This window comes from Erpetoichthys calabaricus, chromosome 3, assembly GCF_900747795.2.
Source record: "Erpetoichthys calabaricus chromosome 3, fErpCal1.3, whole genome shotgun sequence".
Lineage (NCBI taxonomy): Eukaryota > Metazoa > Chordata > Cladistia > Polypteriformes > Polypteridae > Erpetoichthys > Erpetoichthys calabaricus.
The window spans coordinates 73,610,940-73,636,787 of record NC_041396.2 but is presented as its reverse complement, the minus strand read 5'-3'; the positions used below and the strand labels follow the sequence as shown (position 1 = coordinate 73,636,787).

The 25,848-nt window shown below is 35.4% G+C and overlaps 1 protein-coding gene across 2 annotated transcripts in view; it reads right to left on the bottom strand.

The window, feature by feature from the left end:
* Positions 1-455: 455 nt before the first annotated feature.
* LOC114648101 (peroxidasin) overlaps positions 456-25,848 on the bottom strand; it is a 241,956-nt gene continuing 216,563 nt past the window's right edge. For both annotated transcript variants that reach the window (XM_028796918.2, XM_051924571.1), the window contains 5 exons: positions 22,748-22,956; positions 15,011-15,122; positions 11,261-11,402; positions 10,063-10,176; positions 456-2,661 (listed from right to left, as the gene is read on the bottom strand). In XM_028796918.2, coding sequence (XP_028652751.2) covers positions 2,536-2,661; positions 10,063-10,176; positions 11,261-11,402; positions 15,011-15,122; positions 22,748-22,956 — 703 coding nt within the window. In that variant the 3' untranslated portion in view covers positions 456-2,535. The remainder of the gene's footprint in view (positions 2,662-10,062; positions 10,177-11,260; positions 11,403-15,010; positions 15,123-22,747; positions 22,957-25,848) is intronic.

Genomic DNA, 25,848 nt, shown 5'->3' with positions numbered 1-25,848 from the left:
CCAGGATTAATAGTATCTTTGAAAGCTCACATACTAATGATATGGCAACTGAGTGGTACTGCAGTGGACTGGACTGGCTCTCTGTCCAGCACTGCTTCATAAATTGTGCTTGATGGTGCCAGGTCTGTCTCTATCAGTCATCCACTGTGACCCTGAACTGAATTAGGTGTGTTTGAAAATGAAACTTATGAAAATAATGGGCAGATCAAAAAGGTGTCCAAAGATTACAGAGGGAGACAATAGTTATCTGAAATTTCAAGAAACATTTTTTTAGGCAATGTGACAAAAGTCAGACCTTGTGCAAAGCAGCAGCTTTCATTGTTGGTAGTTTGTTAAGGCTGTGGTTTATCCACATTTCATCCTCATTAGACACAAAAATGAATTCATGACAGAAAAATGCATATTACTTACTTTGACTACAAATACACAATTAAATATCAGACAAAATACACACATTTTCCTTTAAAAGTGGCCTTTTATTTTTGAGAGGCACTACAGTGCAAACATCTTTGGCAAATTGTTTTATAATACAATATCAAAAGTAATTCTTTTTTAGTCTTTTAAAACAGTGTAGCTAACACATGTTCAGTTTGGCACAACAGTGCGTTCTTTAGTGACTGGGCAGAGAACAGGTCATTGGTATAAAAGCCCTGAATAAACAGCCTACGCATAACATATTTAGTCTTTTCAGATCCCCTGGTACTGTACTGAAAAAAGCATGTGGCAGTGTACAATTAACAAAATGAAAGTGAATGTTACCCAAATTTTCTGATTAAGTTTTAAAATGCAAACATTCGCTACAACAAATATAAGCCGATACCCGACTTAACATTACAAGGAACTATACTGTAGAGGTAGATGATGATTACTCTGAGAGAGAGAGACTGGAATAGAAGAAAAACTAAACACTTCCAGTCCTGCAAATTGGGGGAAAAAAAACACGCCCACAGGAACAACAGTTGAGCAGTTATCATTTGAAGTTATTCATACAAACATTTGTAAATAAATGGGAAATAATATAGTAAAAGGTAAAACATGAAGTTACAATATAAAAACTCATTCATTATTGCTAAATGAACCTACAGGCAAAATACGACAGTCTCTCACTAGGCAACCTTCCATAGGCACTTACTATAGGTTTAATATTTACATATTTTTGTTCTAACCCTGGCAGTCCTAACATTTGTAATTGAAGGGGAACCCTTTACTTCATATTACTTAAACAAAACCATATTCACTGCAAGACAGTACACGTTTAAGATTACAGGTGTAACAATTACATCTGTATCCATTTCCACACATCTAGTTTGCACTAACTCCCTTACACCCCCCTTCACTTCCTGCTATAAGTGTTTAAAAAAAAAAAAAGCAAACATGAGTGAGATTGTTATGGCTACTGCTAGAATGATGACACAGAATAATGAATAAAGAGAATAAAATGTGCATGATCAGGACCTGGGTGGTCACGTGAGCATTTCATTCCAGAGCTTTTTGAGAGCCACAGAGTAGCCTGTTCTGAGGTATTGATACTTTTCTTCAAATAAACTGAAACTCTTTTAGCAAACATCACTCACAGCACTTACATTTATCTCTCAATACTGTTTTGGTATTTCAGTTATTTCGCAATTTGGCAAATGTGCACAATGTTGTAACTCTCTAGCATTGAAATGGCACGTGGTGACACCTTTCCATTTCTTTTTTTTATCATTATTTCTGTAATAGAGTTAAGCATGGTTAATTAAATATGGCCACAGTTAAAATGCTCCATTACCAAATCATATTGAAAAATAATTGAACAAAATCAGTTATTATCAATTAAAAATATTAACTGATCGTTTGAAGATAAAACGTACACTAAGGAGAAAAAAAAATCAGTAGACTTTTTTTGCATACAATATGTTTGTTTTTTCACATTTTCATCATACTTAAGCAGATAATACAAAGAATAATGTCAAAGAAGCTCCAAGTAATTGAAGGTCCTGCTTCCATAATATGTGTTCAGATTAATTCAAATATTTTTTCAAATGCAATTTTTAGATTAAAGGCACATAATGAATATATTTGTAAGGCTGAACTTAGCTACACTGTTAATTATGTAAAATGTAAAAAAAAAAAAAAAAACAAAACAAAACAAAAAAAAACAACACATAGCACCAATATTTGGTAGTTCTAACCTGAGAAAGCTTTTAACAATATAAAATATTGCAGACAAAATTTAAAATCACCCTGTCAATGTAAGTATTCACTTCCCTTTAATACCATTTACAGTGTGATTCTCTCTTTTATGACCATGTGTGTAGGCAAAGCGAAGACGCAGACACCTTGGAATTTTAGGAGTCCCATGACACTGAACCTTGAGGGCTTAAGGTAGAGTCAGATGCATTTCTGTTGGTTACAGGTACATCATTTCTACTTTTTTCCACTCAAAAAAATTGGCAATTGTTCTGGGACACTTGTATTTTGTGGGCTGGTTAATTTATTTTATTACTGAATAAAAAGAGCTATTTTGTTTAGGGCTTGTTGCCATTTCTGGCTTTACACATTTGTGGCATGGTGTGCTGATGAGTTCTGGCAGACTGGACAACAAGCTCCTTTATGCTTCACTGGCTTTTCACATTCCACCTTTGGACAAGACTCTACAAAACAAGTGACTTGACTTTCCTGTAAAACACAAATTGAAAAGCAAATAAACAAAATGAGGAGGACATGGTGCAATGAGCAAGAAACCATTTGATATTATTAATGTCAGAGAAATGAAGAAGAAAGCATAGTTGATCATTTAAACTTATCATCTGAGAAAAAAATACAAATATTAACAAACCAAAAAAAAAGAAATGAATGACATTTACTATAAACATAATATAAAAAAAATTTATAAAATCTGTATGAAAGAACAAATCCAGGTGTAATTTGTTTAATGTGTATTGTTTGCCTGTTGATTATTTACAATCTTGAATTTACAGTACAGTTATTTTGCAGAGCTTGAATTTCATACGTGACAGAGGGGGAAAATGGGAGGGGGAAGGGGGGTTCTACTGCCCTAGGGGCTTATAAAGAATGAATGTAATCATCATGGACTCCCTCATGTAACATATGCAGGCACTAAATTTATTCAATGACATTTTCTCTCTAGTTAACTAAAAAATAAATCCTCCTTAAAATCAATACCAAAAATCAAATTTCAAACATTACTATCTCATTGTCATATTATTTACTGAATAATAAGACAATTGAGTATATTTTCATTTACACAAACTCTTTTCTAAGAATACACATTTCATACCAGGTTTGGTAGAAAAATCACTTTGCCAGGTTTGTGATATTTGCAGTTGTAAGATTTATGTTATCATTTGTAGATGGAGGATGGTTAATAACACTTAGAGGACGATAATGTGCAATGTTTTCAAAAACCTGATGTTTTCAATCTTTCCCTCGTTTTTTGAATTCTCCCTACTTTAAAGCTACCTTTGTGAATCCATTTTGTCCATTTTAAAATTATTGTTGTTCCAGAAACAACACCCTTTGTTCTGTTGTTTACAAGGCAACTCAAATGAGTGATTAGACTTTACTGCTGCTTAGATCTGTGTATTAATGCAGGTAAAGTGCAGAAAATTAGTCGTAACTGGAGACAGCATCACAATCACTCTGGTGCCATTCAAACAAAAGTCATATATGCTTCAGTCAAATTTAATGTTTTATACTAATAAACTAATGAGCATTTTAGTAACAATTTAGTGTTTCTTGATTTGTTTTCAGGAATTAAGCACCCAATTTTATTTGCCACACTAATTGTAAGTCTCTACGATTAAAAGCTTCCGTTAAATGATAAGTTCAACATTTTTCAAGTCATTTCCCAACAATCACAGTATATATGCATTTGCCATACATAACTGTTTTCTAAAGTTATGCGCTTTCTATAAATTAAAAAAAAATATTTTGCCCGAACTGGCGATTTACAGTGGAGAGTATTGGGCACAGAGGAAAAGCTTAAAAACTTACCAGATACTTCCATTTTTCAAGCCAAGACAGTTGTTGAGTACTGATCGCATCTGTGTTTTTGACATGTTCCTGACAAAAACGGATCTGGAAATAATGATTTTGTTGCATGTTTCTGCTGCTGTATTTCTTGTGGTAAGGATACATTTCTATTCCTTTGTCTGTATTTCTATATAAATATAGAAGTAAATCAAAATAAAACTAACCACATGGCATGAAACGTTTACTGTGATTTGGTCTTTCAAGAGGTCTTCCCCTGAGGGAAGGTTGTTACACAGGGATACTAAGTGATGAGCTATAGCTGGTTTTCTTTTAAGATGGCTGAATCTCATAATATTTTTTTTATTCTAAAATATTTTATAATGTGTGTGTAATCGTAAAATGTAGATCAATACTCAGCAAACATCTTGGCTTAAAAAAATTGACTTATTTAGTACATTTTGGGCTTTTCCTCTATTCCTCATGTTAAGCATCATTGTGTATAACGTAGTTTATTTAATCTATAGGATGCGCTTAACTTTGGGACACAATTTCACACGGCAAATGCACTTATGCTGTGTTCGTGAAGAAATAAGTTCGACATGAAAAATATCAAACTTATCCTTTAACGCATCATATATAGTATGATTGAAAAAATTTGCCTTGTGCTTCAAAACATTAATAAATATCTAGCCAAAGCAGAAGTTTCAAAGCATTAACTATACTTTAGAAAGATGTATAGTCAGATGTGTGTGAGGTTGGTGTCCCCATCCAAGGATGGATCTTGGGTTGAGCTTCGTGGAACAGGAATAAGCACTGACTTCCAGTGACTGAAAAACTAAAAATGCCAGTCTGAAAATGGATGTTTGAATGTACAATTGTAGCCATATTCATAAATTCCAAAGATAAACATGAAGGTTCTGTTTTTATAGTGGATATGTATGGCACTCACTCGTCTGTCAGTTGACACTCTCCAAGTATGCATAAATCATGTATTTTTATTTTACAACACTCTCTATAATGGTATGATAGTGACAAAGATGATCTTTTTTTTTGCTTTGAAAGTGCTGTGGGATTTTTCTGCTTTATTAAGTTAAACCACACTGAATTTTTAACAAATAGCTGGGATACTCAGACTGCAGTGGGCTGGTGCCCTGCCCGGGATTTGTTCCTGCCTTGCGCACTGTGTTGGCTGGGATTGGCTCCAGCAGACCCCCGTGACCCTGTGTTAGGATATAGCGGGTTGGATAATGGATGGATGGGATACTCAGTATTGCTTGCTGAAATTAAAACCCTGTAGTGATTTGTCACAATTGCCTTTTCTGCAACTTTTATCAGTTTTACAAAGCTCACATTTTTTATGAGTTACCATATCTTATTGTTTCTCAAAAGGTACAATGTAGTGTCATAGTTTTAGTTACACAAGAATATACTCATTTTAATTCATTTTTCATTCTCTTTTTTACAGCATTACTTTTTTATTGTTAGAAGTTTGTTGTAATTTAACAATGAATAAAACACCCAGTTTTCATGTAAACTTCATTAGGTTTCATTAAGGAAGACATAAATATTAGCATAAAACATATAAACACAGCATTACATTTTAAAAACTGTCACACCTATATTTAGTACGCAACTCATTTTCACTTCACTTTTGAGCTGGATTTTCTTATGAACCCTGTTGTAGCAACATGGTGAGCAGGACAGAGCAGGCATTTCTGTGTTTAGCAAATTTAGCCAGCTTTTCCTGGGTAATTCATAGATGTGCCAAGGCCAGCCAAGAAATATAAAAGTAGTGCTAAACTTTCTTTTCCCAATGACTCATTAGGAGTGGTGCAAAACTCTCTTATACAGTTTTAAATGCATCCATTTTTTTCTAAACTTCATGTAAGTAGACAGTTCTCTTCAAAGTTATGCCAGTATACTTTCAAGTCAACATCTATGTTGGACTGGTATTTCAGCTAATGCTTTTCTATTTTTTTTTTTTGATTAGTCTTCAAAAGAGATATTAGGTGAATGTCCTAGAAAATTAAGACTTAGTATGTAAAGGAATATCAAAAAGTAGTTACTGCTACATTTGTCAAATAAACAGTGAAAGGTTTCAGGAAATGTCTATCAGTAGGAACAGGAACATCTATTGTTTGTGTTCTTTCTTTGATTGAAATTCTCTCTCCTGGTGGTGCCTCCATGTTCTTCTTGTTATGTCTGAAAGACATGTACTGTATTTGGTTTTATATATACTGAGATGAGGGTTGTATGACGAGGCAGTGGGTTGGGTTGTTACCTCATTACTGAAGCTACCCTTTGTGTTAAATCTCCTCTACAGGTTTGACATGTTTGCCTGCAGTTGAAAGACATGTTGTCTAATGAAGTGAAAACTCTAAACTACCTCAGCTTGAATACTTGTGAGATAATGTTTGTGTGTGTCTTGCGATAAACTGGTTTGTCTGGCTAGGCTGCAGATCTCCACAATATAGTTTGAGTGGTTTAAAGAAAGATGAAAGCGTATACTTTTATGTCTATCATTTGCACTTAAGAAACTTTCCTATTATATAGCAAGTGACAGTGCTATATAATACATGAATTTTACCAAATCTATATAAATAACATCTTAAGCTGTTTGATTGCCCGTTTGTATGTCTGTTTGTTTGTCACCTATGAGATGGTATCAAATCTCAGTTCTGATTTCATGTGGAGATCCTGGCTGGTGGAATGAGCTGTCCAATTCCACTATGACTCTCTCAGTGTGTTCAAGAAGTATTTCTTGTTTAGTGAATTTCTGTCTAACTGATACTGACTGTTAGTTTTTGTAAATTTGTGACTTGTAACTCGCGTGCTCCTAACCTCTCTCTCTCTCTCTCTCTCTCTCTCTCTCTCTTTCTCTCTCTCTCTCTCTCTCTCAACCTCAACTGACTTGTATTTTATTCTGGGCCCTTCACTTGTGATGATCAATTCTGTACCCTTGTCCTGTTACACTTGTTCCCAAACAGTCCCCAGACAGATGTTACTTGATTATATTGACCTCTTTTGTAAGTTGATACCAACGTCTGGCTTGAATTGGAACCACTCGAACGAGATGGGTCTACTGACTGTGGTCGGCCAGCTACACCGTGCTAGAGCTACCAACATGTCATCAATGCCGATTTTCCTAGATCTCTCTTCTGTCTTTGACATGGTCAACCACAACATCATTTTTGCCACCCTCTTTGACCTTGGCATCACTGGGACTGCTCTCAGATGGTTTGAGTCCTGTATCTTGGGCAGATCCTACAGTGTGTCTTGGTGAGGAGAGTTGTCATGCACTGGTGTACCCTCAGGATTGGTGCTGGGTCCTCTACTCTTCTCTCTGTACACCACCTCGCTGGGCTCCATCATCCAATAGCATAGGTTCTCTTATCAGTGCTATGCCGATGATAAACAGCTGTACCTGTCGTTCCCCCCAGAGAACAATATGGTATCGGCTAGAGTCTCTGCATATCCTACTGATATCTCAACCTGGATGAAGGACCACCACCTTCAGCTCAACCTGGCAAAAACAAAGCTTCTTGTTATCCTGGCCAGCCAGACTGTTCAACTCCTCATCTCTGTACAGCTTGGCTCACTGTTGCTAACACCTGCAAGTTCAGTTCGCAACCTGGGGGTGGTGATTGATGAGCAGCTATATATTTTCTGACCACATTCCTACTGTTTCTTGTTCATGCAGGTTTGTGCTGTACAACATCTACAAGATCAGACCCATTCTGATAAGAGTATGCAGCACAACTTCTGGTCCACGCTTTGGTCTTGTCATGTCTGGACTACTGCAACACGCTTCTGGGACGAGTACCCACATGTGTTATCAAGCTGCTGCAGATGATCCAGAATGCAGCAGCCAGTCTTGTATTTATCCAGCTGAGAGGGGCACATGTCATTCCTCTCTCCAGGTCGCTACATTGGCTCCCTGTAGCAGCACGCATTAAGTTCAAATTCCTGATGCTAGCCTACAGAGTAGTCAATGGATCAGCACCTGAGTATATGGAGACACTGGTGAAGTGCTATACTCCTTCTCACCCACACAGGTCTGCCACAGAACATCATCTGGTGATGCCACCTCTATGTGGCATCAAGTCTCAATCCAGACAATTTTCCTGAGTGGTTCGAAGTTAGTGGAATGGGCTGCCTACCTCCAAATACTGCTGACTCCCTTAATGTATTTAAGAAGCAATTGAAAACCCATATGTTCTGTGAATATCTGTCTAATTGAAAAGAAAAAAAAAACTTTGTGCTGCAATACTTTATATTCTTGGTTATTTGGTTAATTTTAACTGCTTTATTGATTGTAATCTATGATTGTAAATGCATGAGATATTACATCTCACTTGTGGTAATCTTGTTATCTGTCCTGTTACACTTGCTGAACATACAGGCCCTAGCCTAATGTTACTTGATTGTTTACCTCTTTTGTAAGTCACTTTGGATAAAAGCATCTGCTAAGTAAATAAATGTAAATGTAAGTCATTTTGGATAAAGACATCTGCCATGGAAGTAAAGGTAAGTAAATGTAAATGTTTGCTAATCATGCAAAAAGAGCTGAACTGATTTTCACAAAATTTTGCATGTGCATTGTGATTGGTCAAACTTATAATATAAGGTATATGGCATATTGGGGAGAGCAGTTGTATTGTGGGGGGCAACATAAAAACCAGAGTTGACATGGGGACTATAGCAGGAGTGTGTTGGGGCTTGTGAGAGGACAATGCTATCTTTGTGTACAAAATCTTCTGCTGGCCAAAGCAGATCTGATCTAAGACTGCAAATATTGCTCTTTTTTAATTATACAGATAAGAATTTCATTTTATTGCTAGACTACATTTTTGTCAAAAAGGTAATTTTTTGTCTCATCGTGAGTTGTGATTAGCTATGTGGAATTTTCAAAAGACAAGTTTTCACTGTTTAATTTCATTTGAACCCTTTTCTGAAATATACAGTGGTGGAAAGAGATATACAATATTGCCAGACCCTTTAGGAGGAAATTTTCCTGTCAGTCAACTCTGACGAAAGTTTTTTTTAATTCTACAACACTGTTTTTAGTAAGTTTCATGTTTGCGAAATTGCATATGAACCGAAGTTTGGCATTAATTTTGTGAATGTATGTGAAAGGAAACTCAACTGTTTCTGTCATTACTACCTATTATTACCTATTTTTATTTTATAAATAACCAATTTAATGTTGGTCTGCCAGATAAAAACTGTGGCGGCCTGCTTCGTGTTGGTCAAATGTGCAGACAGAGATTTCACTGCACTGTGTACAGGTGACAGTAATACTGCAATAAACTGATAACACTACATTGAAAAAGTCAACAATATTGTGCAAATTCTATCACTATGTACAACAGAGATAAGTCATGATAAAACAGAATTTAATGCAATATGCATGCCAAGTCACTGTTCAGCATATAGTTGAAAGAGAACAACTGAAATTGCATTATTAACTTTTACTGTTTCTTGATGGTAAATTATTTCTTCAAGTTCATTTTATGATGGGGAAATTGTAATTGTAGGCTTTGATGCCAATATAGCATCTTGATTTGTAGCAATCTTAAATCATATCATTGAACAAATCAACTTTGAATCATCTTTATAACATTACTGAATAAGGCCACTTGTAATGGCTCCAGTGATGTCTATGGACCCCAATCACCCCGCCCCCCCATACTGTAGATACTTTCCACTATCCATGGATTAAATTATTCTTCAAGCCATCCAGTGTACTGATGTAGGTTTAAACACAAGTAGCATTCATTGTTCCAACCCAACAAGGTGTTATAGCAACTATGGAATCCAATCACACAAAAAGAAAAAATTCTCAATGCAGGGGACACCTGCATTTCAGCTAGCAATGACAAAGTGTCAACATTTAAAAAACACATAAACATTTGTTTTCTTACCTTAACCCACTGTACAAATACAGGTATACATGGGCAATGCCAGGTACGTCCACTAGTTATTACTAAATTTATTAAGTAAAATTACATAGAATAATTACGTAGAATAAAATTCTCTATCAAGTGTTTCAGATATTTATACTGGGTCAAATTTTTTACTCACTCTGCATTCACATGTGGTACAAGAGTCCTTTTTCCATTTTTCTGTGTTAGCACGCTCTCTCCCACTCTCATCAGTGCAGTCAGTTTTACTCAAACGAGTTTCAAGTTTCTTAATCTGGCCAAAATGTATGAGAAACAAAAGAATTAGAAAAGTAAACAACACACTAACTTTTTCCATATTAAAGTTGTGAGAATTAACTAGCCTCTGCTACTAAGAATTTCATCCTGCATTAGGATTTATGGTAAAAAAAAAGTAATATTTATGGTTTCTGTGAAGCTATAATATAAAAACTTTATTTAAAATGGACTAGAAAACCATTGTGCAAGTAAGATCTCCTTGCAAATGTCACTCTAGGGATGCACCTCAGATTTTTTTTTCTTTGCGAAATGCTTGAATATGGTACATAATAGAAGAATACTAGAATAAGATCACCCAGAATGAATATTATACTTGTCTTGCTTATAAATAATAAATGAGAGCATCTGAATATTTGAAAACAAATAAAATTACTTTTGTTTTTACTGCCAGTTTGATATCTGCTTTTTACTTTCTTTCCAATATTGTCATAATTGCTTTTCTTTAATGGTAAAAACCAGCCAAAAAGATTAAGAACCTCCAAATGAATTACAAAGAATTACTTTAGGAATCTGAAATTAGTTCTACTTTGTTATAAGTTATAGTCTATATTAGGAACTGGTATAACAAATAAAAGTGATTCATTCCAATTAAAAGTTTCAGCTTTTGACATTTTTATAGCAGCTTTCTCCTGATAAATATAAAAATTATAAGGATGACAATCATCTTGTTGGAATGATTGTGAATTTAATTTCAGTTGATACTGTATTCGCTACATTGGGCAAAACAAACTTCTTCCAAGCAGACATAATAAATGCAAGTCATTATTGACCAATGTACGATAGGAAGCCATGAAACAGATGTAATAACAACCAAGACAAAAGATGAAGGTTCAGAAATTGTTTTATCTGAGTGATCATTCTTCATAAAGAATAAAATTAATGCTCTCCTTTTAAAGACAATATTAATTTGTGAAATACATGAATAGTATTATTTTACAATAATATATATTTTTTGGAATAAAGAACAAGCTTCCCATGAATAAACTGCTAAATCTGTCTGGAAAACCAAAAGTGGGAGTTTTTTTAATATAATAATAATAATATAACAATGTAAAACTCACTTGCTTTCGAAGACTGGTTATAGTCTTCTGCATTTCTAGTACAAATTCTTGAAAATCGTTAAAGTCATTTCCAGTCTTGGTTTTTATTGGATTTTCAGACAGTGATTCATTCCTGATAGTGTTTATGTCACTTGTGTTTGAACTGTAGAAATAAAAATTACATTTTTGGTTTATATATTAAAGAACAGCAATATAAATACTATACCCTAGTTACCACTAGTCCACACCATAAACAGTATAAAAAGTGTACCTAATGGGGGCTTAAAACCACCTATAACAAATTTCCATTCCAAAATATTTCATAAAAACATTCTGACAAAACATCAAAGCAAGAATTATCTTTATCATGTTAAACAAATCACATTAAATATAGTTTATGTTTATGAAAGTTATTTTTTCTCTGCAAATTAGTAGTACCGTATGAAGAGTATCTACCCACCAGTTAAACACAGTTCAGGGTAGCAGAGGATTCCACAAATTTGGTCAATACTGGCCTTCAGTAATTGAGGAGTAACTTCAACCAGTCCTGGAAATTTTCCTCTGTGTAGCCCCCTCAGTTGTCTCCTCAGTTGATCATCACTTATAGACACATCACATTGATGGTCAGAGATGGCCATATCAGTTGAAGTGGTAGGAGTAAAACACGTACAGAGAGCTGGTGATGTAGTAGAGACGCTTTCATCTAAATCTATAGGTGTCCCGCTTGATTCACATTTAAAAGTGATTACACAATGCTAAACACATTTTCTCCTCCTTGTATACTTTATGAATAAAATTTTACATAATGTTTTGTGATGGGAGTCACCATTTTTCAATACAATAATAATTAATCAATTAATTAGATAGTCAGAATGCTGAATACAATTTCATATACCAAAAAACTAGCAAGACAAAATAAAATTAACCTTTAAACTTTAAAATGTTCCAGTGGGTATAGCTATATTTTAAATATGTGCAATAATGTAAATTTTTTCAAAATACCCTTTCATTTATATAAACAACATTAAAAACATGTGCACCTGGAAAATGTGAATAATGACGGTGTGTTAAGGAATGGAACATGGAATTTGGCAGAAATGAAGAACTGTGAATAGACAATGGTTCTATTAATACTGCAGGAAGCTGGCTGGACTTATTTTCAGAAGGATAAGAGACATTTTTAGTGGACCACAAATACTGGTAGTGTATCGCTATTTGGTGGTGGATGTGCTGCATAAAACTCATTACTAGCAGTGAAATTGAAAAACAGGTGTTGTTATTCTGACAATAGTTTAATGATATGGCCATTTTTTACACATTTTCTTCAGTTATTACTATCAAGAGAAAAATTGGACAGCAGTTAAAGATGTGTACTATTACTGATCAGGGAATTATTTTTTTAATTACAGTGTACTGTATATAATCTGCTTCTGGTTAATAAACTGCTTTTAATGTCAGTTTTTGAAAAAACTGTTTAATTACATTGTAATGACTGAGTCTAACACATGCACAATAGTAATGGTTAGTCTGTGCACGGTTTCTTTTCAATCAGGGTGGTGTTCAAGTGAAACTCTTGCACAAACATTTTTAAGCAGATATAGGATATTGCGCATTATTCTGCATTGTAAGTCATCAGGTCAGACTGACAATTCTTAAGCCATTTTTTTTCTCTTCTTGTATTAGGATATAAACATGATTATCAGTCTAGTGCTGGACCAAGGTGGCACAGGCTATAGATCTTTCTTTTTGCTTTCTTGTATAGTTCTGTATAAATCTTTTATGCTTTTTGTTAGGCATGCATAAACTAAACAGCAGTATACTATACATGTTATAACTGATAGATAGACAGATAGATAGACACAGACAGACATACAAGCCGAACTTTATTTGTCCCCAGGAGGAAATTTGGCTTTTTACAGAAGCTCTTTAAATAAATAAATAGATAAGTAAATAAAAAATAAATATATAGACACACACCAGAATAACTACAATGCAAGAAAATTAAAAATAAAAAATGTTGATATCTGTAAAAGCCCTTGCGCTATATCCACTCTCAATGTAAAGTCAGTCAGTGTTGAAATACATCTCACATCACGCTTCTTTGTGTGCCTGCAAAAAGCCCTTGTATCATGTATAAGCCCAACGTTTTCTCATAAATTATTTCAGTAGTTCAAAGTTAAGGCTGTGAAAAATATCAGCGAAAGGAATGGACATATCCTGTTGTACTGTAATTTTGTGAAAATTAAAAACATTGACAGAAGTGGATATGAGACGCTTACTCTGCCAAGAAGGAGGTCTTTTTTATGCCATTGACATATAAAAGCAATCTTTGAAAATGTAGTGCTGATGTTCAATATATTGTTAATAATGATAATCAGTGGGGTAATTTGTGAATTTCTCTTCACTGGACCTTTGTCAAAAAGTATTAAAAAACAAAAAAATGGTCAAAAAAGCTTCTCTTTGACTAACGCTGATTTCAATTTGTAATACAAGTATATCAGTGAAATCCATATTTCACAAAAAAAGATACTGTTAGTGTTAAGACTTAATTTAAATGTAAGATGATTCAGTTTGACACAAAACAAAACAATGATTTCCATACTGTACTTATAATCATATTAAATCATACCACTAAAAATAAAATATTAATGTATGACACACAATCAAACGTGTTCCTAAAAATTAATAAATACAAAATTAGAAAAGTGAAATATGTATATTTTGTTAAAATACTGCCCTAAGCATACAGTATGTAATAAAGGAATAGCTTTAGACCTTTTCAATTACTTTGCTTTCCTAGTGTTAAAACATTTTTCATTTCTAATGCAAATAAATTATAATAAATATGAAACGTCATACAAAATATTAAACATTTTTCTTCACGTAACAAAAAATCCAATCCCAATACCATATGTAGTCTCGAATAAACCAATTGAACCTAATACATAACAAATAATTATAATTATAATGATTGTCTTTTATACAGAAGGTTATGAAATATTACAACACCCCTCAAACACACACAAGAATTACAAAAGATGAGAAAAAAATCTCACTTTTAATACTACGACTACTACTACTTCTACTACTAATAATAATAATCATTTTGCTAAGTTTTGTTTAAGAAATGTATGAAACTATGGGTTAATGAAATATTAAATTTCAAGTTACGATTTACAAACACTGCTAAGTAGAACATAACCTAAGATGTAGAGTGATTTGGCATCTCTTTGAGGACAGAAAGTACTCTATAATTATACCTAATTTACTACATTTCCTATAATCTATGACACAGAAATTTACATTTCATACCAAATGACAAGGCTTAACTAAAGGAAAAACAATAATTGCAACTGATTTTGACTAGCTGAATTTTGTACCATAGGTGATTTGACTCTTGCAGAGCCAAGACAATAAGAGCTGTCACACCACTTAAATAAACTGAAAATATGTGATAGCCACTACTAGCCAAGACAGATGTAAAAAAACTAGCTCCTTACACATTACGAAACAGTTCATAGAGACATGTGTAACAAGGAGGTCAGAATGGAATTAGTGTTTTCAGTATTACCACAGTATCTTCAGTTTCTTACGTTGATTTAATAATTGTTTTCAAATAAATTATTTTTATAAATTCCAAACTTTGCACACTTATTTTTCACATGTGCCTTCCCCGTCATATTCAGCACATGACTAAACACATATTGTAAAATGACCAGAATACATTTTAGGTATCCCATCTAATACGCCTAAAGCACACAAACCACTTACCTAGAAAACATATTCACTTTAACTGGAGCCTCTTCAAGAAAACTGTGTTCTACAGAACGTCTCCCACGGAAATGGTAAGAGAGGGCATTAAACTGTCCTTTAGTTCTGCAATCTAAAATCAGAATACACCTATCAGCATATCTGAAAAAAATTGTAAGGTAAACTAATATACAAAATATGCATTTAAATCTATAAACATAAACATATTTACAGATCCTGCAAAGCAATAACTTACAAAGATAAAAGTAGCATTGTTCTGTTTATAGCTTTTCATTATTTATAGTGTGCTGAGAATTCAAATCGAATGATTTAAAATTTCCAATAAATGTCTGCCAAACAATGCATGTCTTAGTTTGCTGACATGCTAAGAGGTTAAAGTAGATGGAAGGCTGATTGAAACCCATTATTAAAAGAATGCCTAAAGTAAAAAAGAAATATGAGAAATTAAATGGCGCAGCATTCCTGAAGTAAATCCCCTCCAGCATTTTGAAGTTACATCCTTTCATTACGTTAGATTATAAAAAGCCATAAAATTTTATAGATAATTATCTTTTCTTTCATCATTACATTTTGAAAACTTTTCCATAGACCAGGTTAGTAGAAACTTGTTTTTATTCTCTTTTTTGTTTTTTTAGTTAAACAAAGCAGTTAAAAATAAGGCACTGCTTTTTTTTTATTTTGATGTACATTTTCCTTTAAGTACGTAATAACAAAAGAATTTTTGACATGTTTGAGTAACAAAACACGGGTATTCCTTCATTTTAAAGGCAATCTGCAAATGCTAGACATAATAATCTTAAGATGTTCAGACTTACTCAGTATGTTTATTACCCTGATAAAGATAAAATGTAATCTGTTTTATGTGATATTCCCATTTCAGGATAAAGAAAAAAGTGCTCAGAGAAACAAAAACAAATGCAATATTAAATACTCTCTCAGAATGCACATTTTAAAATGCGCATCACAGCTTATTGTTCTGTGGAAATATTGAAGACAAAGCTTAAAATTCAGTAACATGGTATAATTCATAGATTTCTTTTTTCTAAAACAAATGGCTACTCAGATTAGATGAGCACAGTAGTCAGCAGGGAACTTCAGCCTACACATTTATCTATCATCTAATCTGCTCATCGCAATACAGGGTCACTGGATGCTGGCACCTATCCCTATGCATTAGGATCAGGACAGGAATCATCCCTGGACAGGTCAAAAGTTCATCTCAGAGCACATTGACACAAACACCCATTATCGCTCCCTCCAGGCCAAGAATAGTAGTTGTTGATCTAATACACACCTGTGGATGCAAACCAGTGTATCAGGAGGAAAAGCAATCGCAAGTCAATTTCTTAAACCCTTTATCTATAATTTCTGAGTCCAAATCCATTTAGTTTTCATGTAGAATGGTCAATAAAAACATGAGAGATCAGCAGATGCAACATCAGTCTTCTAGTATAGCAAAGAGACACAAATTAATTTATTTGATGGAGTAGTTCATTTCTGTTGGCTTGTGCCATTTGAATCTACTTTATTTAGGACAAGATTTTTTTCTCTAAACAATCACTCATTAAGACATTTCCATTGTTGGACAACAATGTTTATCTTTGGCACTGGATTATTATTTATTAATGTAACTTTTGTTAAAAAAGAGTGGTTGGTAATGCAGGTATCACTGCACAGATGTTACATTATAATTGCTAAGCTGTAAGCAAAGGCAGTAAAACACACATTTTGTCAGACTTGAATATTACTTTCACATGTTACTGCTTTAAATGTGTGCTATTTGAAAAATAATGTTTATTTGAATCTCTTGAATGAATGAAAAATTTTTTGGCTGACTGTACCCCTTGACTTGACATGGACACAATGATTCACATGGTTTCCGTTACTGAAGGCATTTTATTTAATTAAACACTACAAGGAAGGATAATGTGCTGGGGGTAAACAAAAAAGACATACTGAATAAAACATTAACACCTGTCTGCTGTATCTGGGCTGAACTCCAGCAGATGCAAGGGTGCTTGCAAATAACCTGGGTTTCACTTAAGGATTTTCTTACCTCTCAGATGTCCTACTCTTTCTTTCTATTTGTTCCTTTTTCTCCTTCCTCTTTCTGGAGATTAGGCAGAGGTGACACTTATACTTCCAGGATTCTTTAGGGAATCACTTTTAGGATTGGGGAGAACCTTAAAAGTAAAGAGAACTATAGGTGACAGCACCCTATTGGTGTCACTGATACTCATATATCCTTTATCCTCATTATTTTCAGAACCCAGGCTGGGCTGCTTGACCAGTTGAGAAGAGGTCTTTAGTACCAGATTCTATAAACTTTGGCCACTAGTTACTTGCTTGTGGAACACAGCTTGACCATACTGGAGCTCCCACTACTTCTACATATTGTCTAGTGAACCCAAAAATGAACAAAACTTAAATAAAAACAGAATCTTTTGTAGTTTTTGAAAAACAAAATCCTGTAATTTCATGTGTTTCTGCAACAGTTACAGGTGTGGTAAACCAGCCCGGACACCAACAGACACACTGGCAGTTCCAAACTACACCCGGTTTATTTACAGAATTGTCCCGCGCATAACACAGTGCCCCCTGCACCAAACACCTTTCTAAAGTCCGGGCCTCTCAATGGCCCTTCCTTCACCGCCTCTGCTCCTCTATCCCGAGTTTTGTCCTCTTCCTCCCGACTCCGGCTCCCGACTGGAGGAAGGTGGCCTCTTTTATATCCACCCGGATGTTCTCTGACGATCTTCTGACGAAGCATTCCGGGAGTCCCTGGTATTCCTTCCAGCAGCACTTCCAGGTGTGGCGGAAGTGCTGACATCCAGGGCTCCTCAATCCTCCGGGTGCCCCCTTGTGGTGGCCACGGGCCCCAATATGGTTGAACTTCCACGTTTCGTTCCTGTGGCCCCCATACAGATCAGGGTGACTGCCCTCTCGTGGCCCAGGGGAGGTTTAATCCTTCTACCGGCTCTTCCAGGCATCCTGGCTTGGCATAAGCCCACAGCCGACTGCCACACAGGGTAAAGTGCACAACTGGGATTTTTTTTGAGTCTGTATTCTTTAGTAAGTTGAATGAGCTTCCTGATTACTGTGGTGGTGGATATACCATATATAGGCTGTTTATCTTCCATTAACACCCATAAATGTCTTTAACAACTCCGTAACTAAGAAATGTGAATGTTGGGGAAAGTCAAAGATGCAACCGTATTATATTTTACTAACCAATCAACCTGATATAGAATAATTTAAAAATATTTGCTATCTCTTGCCTTACATTTACCTATCCTCTTTGTTCACATGTGCGTGAATGTCTTTTCACCAGCACTTTCTTTCTCAAGTGTGGTCCTGTAAAGTCCTATTAGATTCTGTTATTATTTTCAAAATGCCTTTCTCAACTGCTGTTCGCTTTTATACTTCCTGTCTTTGAAGATAACTTTCTCATTGTGTCTCCTAAGCTGTTTCTTCTACTTGTAAGTCTAACACTTGCACTTCCAAAGTCAAACTGACCAATCACACCAAAGCCATACTGAAAAATCACACAGCTATAAGGGACTGGAATCACATCCAGACCTTAGTGTGTTATTATATAGTAGATCCGAACAAAGGTTATTAATAAAATTACAAAATATCAATTACCTAAATAAAGAATCTAAGTGATTTTATAAAAACAAATTTTAGCATGAATAATTTGTTGTTACTTGATTTTTTATTAGGACTGAACTTGAAAGTAAAGTTTGACTTTTCAACAGAAATAACCTTTTGCCTTATTTTAGACATCCATTCCACCTTCCATACTTTGCTGTTGTAGGAGTCAAATGCAAAGGCAGCAAAATGTGACAGACTTGGAGGAGACATCATGCTTCTAGGGATGCTCCGATCCATCGGCCACCAATCTAAATAAGCTGATTTTTACTAAAAATGATTCAATCAGTGATAGGTAAATTGTCCGATCATAAAATCCAATCTTTTCAGCCCTTGCTTTTGTAAGATTTACAGAAATTTAGTTGCAGTGCTCCTTTACATAAGGTATTCTCTTTTTTTTTTTTGCAGCAAACACCCTGCTGTGTAAACAAGGAGCAATCAAGGCTTGTTTAATCAGAGAGTTTAGCCTTTATGTTAAAGAAAGTGGAATAATATACTGAAAAAGCAGAATTGGAGAAGTCGTCCTATGCTTTTGGACAAAGGGATATAAAAACTACTTTAATGAATTCAGATCTTTTTATTTTCTCCTTTAAATTAAAGAGGACACTGTTTGAGTTTGTACAGTGAGATTGTTTTAAGTGCAGCAGCTTATATTTTTAACTGGAAAAAGAACAGATAAAGATGAATTTGAAATTGCTGCTTAGTAAATAATAGGCATGTTAGCTTAACAGCAAAATGTGTCTTTTACTTATAAATTTGTTAAGCATGTTAGTCTTGTGTCTTCTTGGTAAACATCTTAGGTCCATTTGATACATTTGCAGCTATTTTTAAACATTCATACTGTGTTTACTATTTATTTATGTGTGTCATACAGTACACATTTTAGTAAGAAACAAGTACTACAAAATTAAAATTGTAATACATATTTTATAATTACACCTCAAGAATTATGAATGTCTAGCTGATACACTGAAGAAAAAAACACACACCTTTTTAAATACAGTAAGTGTATACTTTAACAATAAAAAAACTGCAGTGCAATTAATGATTAAAAATTATGAAAGCCTAGAAGTACATGTACAGTGCATCCGGAAAGTATTCACAGCACATCTCTTTTTCCACATTTTGTTATGTTACAGCCTTATTCCAAAATGGATTAAATTCATTTTTTCCTCAGAATTCTACACACAACACCCCATAATGACAACGTGAAAAAAGTTCACTTGAGATTTTTGCAAATTTATTAAAAATAAAAAAATTGAGAAAGCACATGTACATAAGTATTCACAGCCTTTGCCATGAAGCTCAAAATTGAGCTCAGGTGCATCCTGTTTCCCCTGATCGTCCTTGAGATGTTTCTGCAGCTTAATTGGAGTCCACCTGTGGTAAATTCAGTTGATTGGACATGATTTGGAAAGGCACACACCTGTCTATATAAGGTCCCACAGTTGACAGTTCATGTCAGAGCACAAACCAAGCATGAAGTCAAAGGAATTGTCTGTAGACCCCTGAGACAGGATTGTCTCGAGGCACAAATCTGGGGAAGGTTACAGAAAAATTTCTGCAGCTTTGAAGGTCCCAATGAGCACAGTGGCCTCCATCATCCGTAAGTGGAAGAAGTTCGAAACCACCAGGACTCTTCCTAGAGCTGGCTGGCCATCTAAACTGAGCGATCGGGGGAGAAGGGCCTTAGTCAGGGAGGTGACCAAGAACCCGATGGTCACTCTGTCAGAGCTCCAGAGGTCCTCTGTGGAGAGAGTAGAACCTTCCAGAAGGACAACCATCTCTGCAGCAATCCACCAATCAGGCCTGTATGGTAGAGTGGCCAGACGGAAGCCACTCCTTAGTAAAAGGCACATGGCAGCCCGCCTGGAGTTTGCCAAAAGGCACCTGAAGGACTCTCAGACCATGAGAAAGAAAATTCTCTGGTCTGATGAGACAAAGATTGAACTCTTTGGTGTGAATGCCAGGCGTCATGTTTGGAGGAAACCTGGCAGCATCCCTACAGTGAAGCATGGTGGTGGCAGCATCATGCTGTGGGGATGTTTTTCAGTGGCAGGGACTGGGAGACTAGTCAGGATAAAGGGAAAGATGACTGCAGCAATGTACAGAGACATCCTTGATGAAAACCTGCTCCAGAGCGCTCTTGACCTCAGACTGGGGCGACGGTTCATCTTTCAGCAGGACAACGACCCTAAGCACATAGCCAAGATATCAAAGGAGTGGCTTCAGGACAACTCTGTGAATGTCTTGGAGTGGCCCAATCAAAGCCCAGACTTGAATCGGATTGAACATCTCTGGAGAGATCTTAAAATGGCTGTGCACCGACGCTTCCCATCCAACCTGATGGAGCTTGAGAGGTGCTGCAAAGAGGAAATGGGCGAAACTGGCCAAGGATAGGTGTGCCAAGCTTGTGGCATCATATTCAAAAAGACTTGAGGCTGTAATTGCTGCCAAAGGTGCATCGACAATGTAGTGAGCAAAGGCTGTGAATACTTATGTACATGTGATTTCTCAGTTTTTTTATTTTTAATAAATTTGCAAAAACCTCAAGTAAACTTTTTTCACATTGTCATTATGGGGTGTTGTGTGTAGAATTCTAAGGACAAAAATGAATTTAATCCATTTTGGAATAAGGCTGTAACATAATAAAATGTGGAAAAAGTGATGCGCTGTGAATACTTTCCGGATGCACTGTACATGTACATTTAATCAGTGTTTAATTGCCAAATATTGTGTGATGTTGTATATTATATTTATATATTTTTATATTTATTTATTATTTACTATTTTAATGGTCACTGAACAATAAGGCTACAGAATTTCATTTTAATAAATGATGAATAGTTAACACCTGTGGTCTATAGTTTAATTATAAAAATACCAAAGATAACACTTAATACTGAAAATAAGTCTTATATGTGTCTGGTTGTGCAGGAGCTTAGTGTAAAAAGTTTTTTAAAGGGATATAGGAAAAAAAAATTGGAATCCACTGATCTAAGTAACATGAATCGGTGATTGGTATCGGTCATAAAAAGACCTGATTGGAGCATCCCTACATGCTTCCTGTAGAATTTTGCTGCCCAGACAATAATAGAAAATCTATAAGGTAAGCAATTACGGTCAAAAAATAACAAAACTGATTTTGAAGGGAATGTTTGGAATTAATACTGATAAAGTTCAAAATGTAATTTCAAAATTACACTTGGAAACATTAATTGAAATGTTTTGTGCACAGAGAAAAATGTAATATCTGGAAATTGACTTTTGGCTTATCATTTAAACCTGCAAACGTCCCAACAAACAAAGGGGGAAAAAGCAAATGTTAAAATTACAACTATAACATTTTGCAAGTGAAAATTGAAAAGGCTCAAAATATCAACTTGTATAGACTATAAATTCTTTCTTCCTATGTATTAGAACAGGAATGATATATATCTGTAAATCTAAAATATGGAATAACTAGCGTAGACTGCCCATCATGCTAGCAGAATTTCCAGATGAACAGTAGAGTCCATGTGACCTCCCAGCGCTCAACAGAATATACTGAAAATATACTGAAAAATATTAAATCTGCCAGTTTTGAGCTGCTGTAATTTGACATTAGTTTTAATATGCCAGGTAAATGTTTATATGTTTGTGATAGTTTATAGTAGTAGGGTGTTGTACTGTAGTAGCCATTATGAATGCAATGAGAATTCAAGCAAAATGACATATTTTATTGGCTAACTAAAAAGATTACAATATGCAAGCTTTCAAGGCAGTTCAGGCCCCTTCTTCAGGCAAGATGCCTCGAAAGCTTGCATATTGTAATTTTTTTAGTTAGCCGATACAAGGTGTAATTTGTTTGACTGATAGTTTATATAAAATGTTGAGCATAGATTCATATTCTGCAGTGGGTTGGCACCCTGCCTGGGATTGGTTCCTGCCTTGTGCCCTGTGTTGGCTGGGATTGGCTCCAGCAGACCCCCGTGACCCTGTGTTCGGATTCAGCGGGTTGGAAAATGGATGGATAGATTCATATTTTTGATGCTAATAAAAATACATTTGTGTAGGTTTTAAATAAATGTCTATAAAAAGACTTACCTTCACAGCAATCTTGCCACATTCTCAAGTCCATTTTGGGAATTTCGTCACAACTGATGTATTCATGAGGGAATTCAGCCACCTTGAAGACATCAGGTTGCACCCTGGTAATGTTGTCGCTGTTCTCACAGATGACTCGTGTAAGGGAAGTCTGCTTGATTTGTGTCAGTTGGCTTGGAGTGAAAACACCAGGATTTTCATACCAGAACCTGTTACCTCAGGGAAACGGAAGTGAAGGATCAGCCATTACACTTAAAATTAATATAGAAAAAAAAATAAAAGTTGAAGGAATTATTTAATACATACTGCAAATAAGTGTGTACTTCTAACTTGTGGTACATGATACAATGGTAGATGCGACACACTGGTAAAAATTTGTCAACTGGGAGAATTTTTTACAGCACATCAGAAAGCCACCATTGTAACTTGATACAAAAGTGATAGATAGTGTTGCAGGAGCTTGGTCAGAAGTGGGCATTTCATTAACTTTTCACACAATATGGCATATGGCGGTACAACTGTGAAGATGGAGAAAGAACGCAAAAACAAAACAACTGAGGCTGCCTCACATTGACACAACAAACAGAATGAAGAGCTGATTAGGTAAAAAGGTATATGCTCTGTCCACACAGGCTTTAACTTGCTTTGTCCAGAGTTGCCTGAAGCTTTTTTGTTGCGCCAGGCAAAGTTGTAAATGGCACTCCAACACCTTCTTTGCTTTGAATAGAATCATTACCACCAGACCTGTACATTAAAACCTGGACACAGCAGAACTGAGGACAGCCAAGTATGGAGGGATTGGATATATAGTCATATGAAAAAGTTTGGGAACCCCTCTTAATTCTTTGGATTTTTGTTTGTCATTGGCTGAGCTTTCAAAGTAGCAACTTTCTTTTAATATATGACATGCCTTATGGAAACAGTACTGTTTCAGCAGTGACAATAAATTTATTGGATTAACAGAAAATATGCATCATATCAAATTAGAAAGGGGCATAAATTTGTGCACCCCAACAGAGATATTACATCAATACTTAGTTGAGCGTCCTTTTGCAAGTATAACAGCCTCTAGATACCTCCTATAGCCTTTGATGAGTGTCTGGATTCTGGATGGAGGTATTTTTGACCATTCTTGTATACAAAATCTCTCCAGTTCAGTTAAATTTGGTGGCTGCCGAGCATGGACAGCCTGCTTCATATCATCCCATAGATTTTCGATGATATTCAAGTCAGGGAACTGTGACAGCCATTCCAAAACATTGTACTTCTCCCTCTGCATGAATGCCTTTGTAGATTTTAAACTGTGTTTTGGGTCATTGTCTTGTTGGAATATCCAACTCCTGCATAACCTAATGACTGATGCTTGAACATTATCCTGAAGAATTTGTTGATATTGGGTTGAATTCATTCGACCCTCGACTTTAATAAGGGCCCCAATCCCGTGAACTAGCCACACAGCCCCACAGCATGGTGGAACCTCCACCAAATTTGACAGTAGGTAGCAGGTGTTTTTCTTGGAATGCGGTGTTCTTCTTCTGCCATGCAAAGCGCTTTTTGTTATGACCAAATAACTCAATTTTTGTCTCATCAGCTCCAAAGCACTTTGTTCCAAAATGAATCTGGCTTGTCTAAATGAGCATTTGCATACAACAAGCGACTCGTTTGTGGCATGAGTGCAGAAAGGGCTTCTTTCTCATCACCCTGCCATACATATGTTCTTTGTGCAAATTGCGCTGAATTGTAGAACGATGTACAGATACACCATTTGCAGCAAGATGTTCTTGCAGGTTTTTGGAGGTGATCTGTGGGTTGTCTGTAACCATTCTCACAATCCTGTGCATATCCCGCTCCTGTATTTTTCTTGGCCTGCCAGACCTGCTGGGTTTAACAGTAACTGTGCCTGTGGCCTTCCATTTCTTGATTACATTTCTTACAGTTGAAACTGACAGTTTAAACCTCTGAGATCGCTTTTTGTAGCCTTCCCATAAACCATCATACTGAATAATCTTGGTTTTCAGATCTTTTGAGACTTGCTTTGAGGATCCCATGATGTCACTCTTCAGAGGAGAGTCAAAGATAGATAGATAGATACTTTATTAATCCCAAGGGGAAATTCACAACTGCTGAAAAGGCTGCCACTCTCGGCGGCGCCGGATGTAATCACAGGGAATTACAGGGAATTTTTGTAATTACAAAAAGGGAAGCACAACTTGCAATTGACCACCTTAAATACCTTTTCTCATGATTGGACACACCTGTCTATGAAGTTCAAGGCTTAATGAGCTAATCCAACCAATTTGGTGTTGCAAGTAATCAGTATTGAGCAGTTAAATGCATTCAAATCAGCAAAATTTTGCACAGTCAGTTTTTCACATTTGATTTAATTTCATACAACTAAATGCTGCTTCACTAAAAATCTTTGTTCGGAAAACACCCCAGTACTCAGATGTTCCTAGGAAATGAAAGACATATCACTGTTATCTTTTTTGTTGAAAGTAGAGTAAGTTATTTTGCAGGCTGGGAGGGTTTCCCAAACTTTTTCATATGACTGTAAAACAGTGAAGCTACAATTTGAGAATGTTGAGGGAGGTGGCTGATTAGTTATAGCAACATCTGCTTACAAGACTGTCCCAGGAAAATATGCTCTTGAAGAGTGCCAGAAGAGTGTTATTGCATTTAATGTTTATCTAAAAGAAAAAAAAAACTTTTAACACATTTCGGATCAAATAAACTTCAATTATGCATCCTATAAGTCTCTGTTTAAACCTTCAGTCAAACATGCACCTTACTGAGATGGTAATATTCTAGTTTAAATCTAGAACATATGCTATTTAAATCAATAAAATAAATCAACAAACTTAATATAATCACAAATTTCAATTAAACTTAGTAAGTATAATGCTTATCTTGAACATTTGCACACTATTCCTATTTACTGTCTCCTCATGGATGCAAATAATGCAGTCTAACTATCCATTCAATGAACGACCTCAGAGTTTTAATCTCTATAGAAATTATTATTATAATCTGCAGTCCCATAAAAAATTGGATGATATACTCCTTCCATAGCCTACTGAACCCTTTATCAGGTAACGTAAGGA